Genomic DNA, 2919 nt, shown 5'->3' on the forward strand with positions numbered 1-2919 from the left:
ATGGCGTTGTTAAAAAAAAAAATTATAATAATAAAGGAAAGAAAATGAAAATTAGCCCCTTGGATGCGACATGATCGGCATTATATACGGCGAATGTTATGCTTGAAGGGTCTTCCATCATTATAAAGCACATGAGATCAACACAAGCAGAGAACCAAACGCACATACCTCATCATGGCTTCTTCTGCCCATCAGCCACTTCTAAACACTACCAATAACACTAAATCCCACGTCAAGATCTTTATCTTTTCCATTTCTCTGTTTGCAATCATATTGTCTAGTGTTTTTCTTGCATCCCATTTCATCAAAGTTAGTCAATCTAGTCCATCAACTCCACAAATATGTAACCAAGCCCATGATCCCCAAGAATGTTTATCAATACTATCTGAAGCTGTCTCCACTGAAGGAGTTCAAGAATCTAATGGCGTTGGCCTCCTAAAAATTTTCTTGGTAAAATCTCTCTCGCAAATGAGAATGGCAAAGGCAGTTGCCAATGCTGTAAATAGCAAGATCAATGACCATAAACATCAAGCAGCTCTAGCTGATTGTGTGGAGCTTATGGATATGTCCATTGACCGTGTTACTGATACATTATCAGCTCTGGGCAACTGGGGCAGCCAGTCTGATGCTAGTGATGCAAATACTTGGCTAAGTGGTGTACTCACTAACCATGTTACATGCTTGGATGGCGTTGACACAATAGACCAACCATCAATGAAAAAATTACTCCAAGATTTGATCTCAAGGATGAGAACCTCTCTGGCTACTGTTTCTAGTCTTTCAGCCCCTGATACTGATCTCGTTCAGCCATTAAATGGGGGTGTTCCATCATGGATCTTGGGAAGGGACCGCAAACTATTGGAAAGTTCAGTAAGCAATGTTGAGGCCAATGTGGTAGTAGCACAAGATGGGAGTGGGGACTACACCACTATTCAAGAAGCTGTGAACTCAGTCCCAGATAAAAGTAAAAGCCGGTATGTGATACATGTAAAGAGTGGGATTTATAAAGAGAATGTTGAAGTTGGGAAGAAGAAGAAAAATGTTATGATTGTTGGTGATGGTATGGATTTCACCATCTTAACTGGTAACCTCAATGTTGTGGATGGATCTACAACCTTCAGATCTGCCACTCTTGGTAACAATTCTCTACTTTCTGACTATAGTCTTTTGCTTCTCTTTTGGTTTTTTAAGCTTTTGATTAAGAACCACTATAGTTAAGCATTAAGAATCACCAAGATTCCAAAAACATTTCTTTAATTTAGCAACTATACTGCACATGATCCAGGTAGAAGCTACTTCTCTTTATGCTTTCAGCTGAGAAAATGTTGATAATCGCTGCAATTTCTTCTTCTTCTTCTTCTTTTTATTTTTTTGGTATAAGCTAGACATTATTTGAAATTTTTTTTCCTCGTTTCAGCTGTTGCAGGTGATGGATTCATATTGCAGGACATCTGGATCCAAAACACAGCAGGACCAGAGAAGCACCAAGCTGTGGCTCTCCGAGTCAGTGCTGATCAATCTGTCATCAACCGTTGCCGCATCGATGCATACCAAGACACCCTCTATACACATAACTACAGACAGTTCTACAGAGATTGCTCCATAATTGGAACCATTGATTTCATCTTCGGTAATGGAGCTGTTGTACTCCAGAACTGCCAAATTATCTCAAGGAAGCCTATGGCAAACCAGAAGAACATGGTAACAGCACAAGGAAGGATAGACCCAAATCAAAATACTGGGATTTCAATCCAGAACTGTGACATTGTTGCAAGCTCTGATCTTGAATCTGATCAGAATAAATTCCCTACATATCTTGGAAGGCCATGGAAACAGTACTCAAGGACTGTCGTTATGCAATCTAAAATTGGTGGACATATTGATCCAACTGGCTGGGCAGAATGGGATAAGGAATTTGCATTAACAACATTGTATTATGGCGAGTACGCAAATAGAGGGCTAGGTGCAGGTGTTAGCATGAGAGTGAATTGGCCTGGATATCATGTCATTACAGATCCAAATGAGGCCAAGAAATTCACTGTGGCAGAGCTGATACAAGGAGGAGCGTGGCTTGGATCCACTGGAGTTTCTTTTACTGAAGGGCTGTAATCAAGGAAAAGCATGCATTCCCTTCATGGATTTACTTCTATATAATTGACGCAGCCTGTCGTGTTATTTCATTCCCTGCTTTCTGAAGTTTATAATTTGGGATGCAGCTGCAACACCAACCTCTTTAATCGATAGCATTTCTGCTGTCTGCTGTACTATTTTCTTCAGTTTCTTCAGTTCTATGTTGGCCTTTTTTTGTCTCTTCCAACTCAACCAAGTGACCAACTCAATCCCAAACAAATAAGGGGTAATCACATGAATATCATTTCTTCATGTCCAGTTTTGATTGGGTATACGATGGAACAATTGAAGGAAAATAAACTATGATAGCCAAATGTAGGAAAAAAATTCAATTTACTCAAACATCTTGCAATCAATCAAGATTCAAAAATGGAGCTCAGCCCGTTTAAGACATCATTTGCATAAGTTTTAACCTTCCCACAATATACAAGTTAACGGTGGATTAACCAATCTACACTTGGACCATCTGGTGTTGGTAGTTCTGGTTTGCTCCTAAGAATTTACCTCCAGCATCTCCTTCAACAGCCTTTTGAAATTATCATCCACGCTGCCTCTATAAGGAGTGATTTGCAATTCTGAGCAGAGTGCCATAACTTTACGAGGACTCATGCCTGAGAATCTCAGGGTCTCGATAGTAATCCTGATAATTCAATGGAGAAAAATAAAGAATACTCACACTGTAATGAGCTGTTTTCTTGAAATTCCTATTTGAATAGTTCACAACTTCAATGGCCCAGGACTTCGCTGTCAATTAGTGTTAATATGATCTAAAAGTTGCACAAACATTCT

General features: G+C 39.5%; 1 protein-coding gene across 1 annotated transcript; it reads left to right on the forward strand.

Annotated features, from left to right (window-relative positions):
- The first annotated feature begins 110 nt into the window (after positions 1-110).
- On the forward strand, positions 111-2363 carry LOC105120266 (pectinesterase-like). Its single transcript, XM_011018441.1, has 2 exons — positions 111-1135; positions 1418-2363. The coding sequence occupies exons 1-2, from the start codon at positions 175-177 to the stop codon at positions 2107-2109; spliced, it is 1653 nt and encodes a 550-aa protein (XP_011016743.1). The 5' UTR covers positions 111-174; the 3' UTR covers positions 2110-2363.
- Positions 2364-2919: the final 556 nt, after the last annotated feature.

The sequence above is a fragment of the Populus euphratica genome, unplaced genomic scaffold, assembly GCF_000495115.2.
Source record: "Populus euphratica unplaced genomic scaffold, PopEup_1.0 scaffold6023.1, whole genome shotgun sequence".
NCBI classification, from domain to species: Eukaryota; Viridiplantae; Streptophyta; class Magnoliopsida; order Malpighiales; family Salicaceae; genus Populus; species Populus euphratica.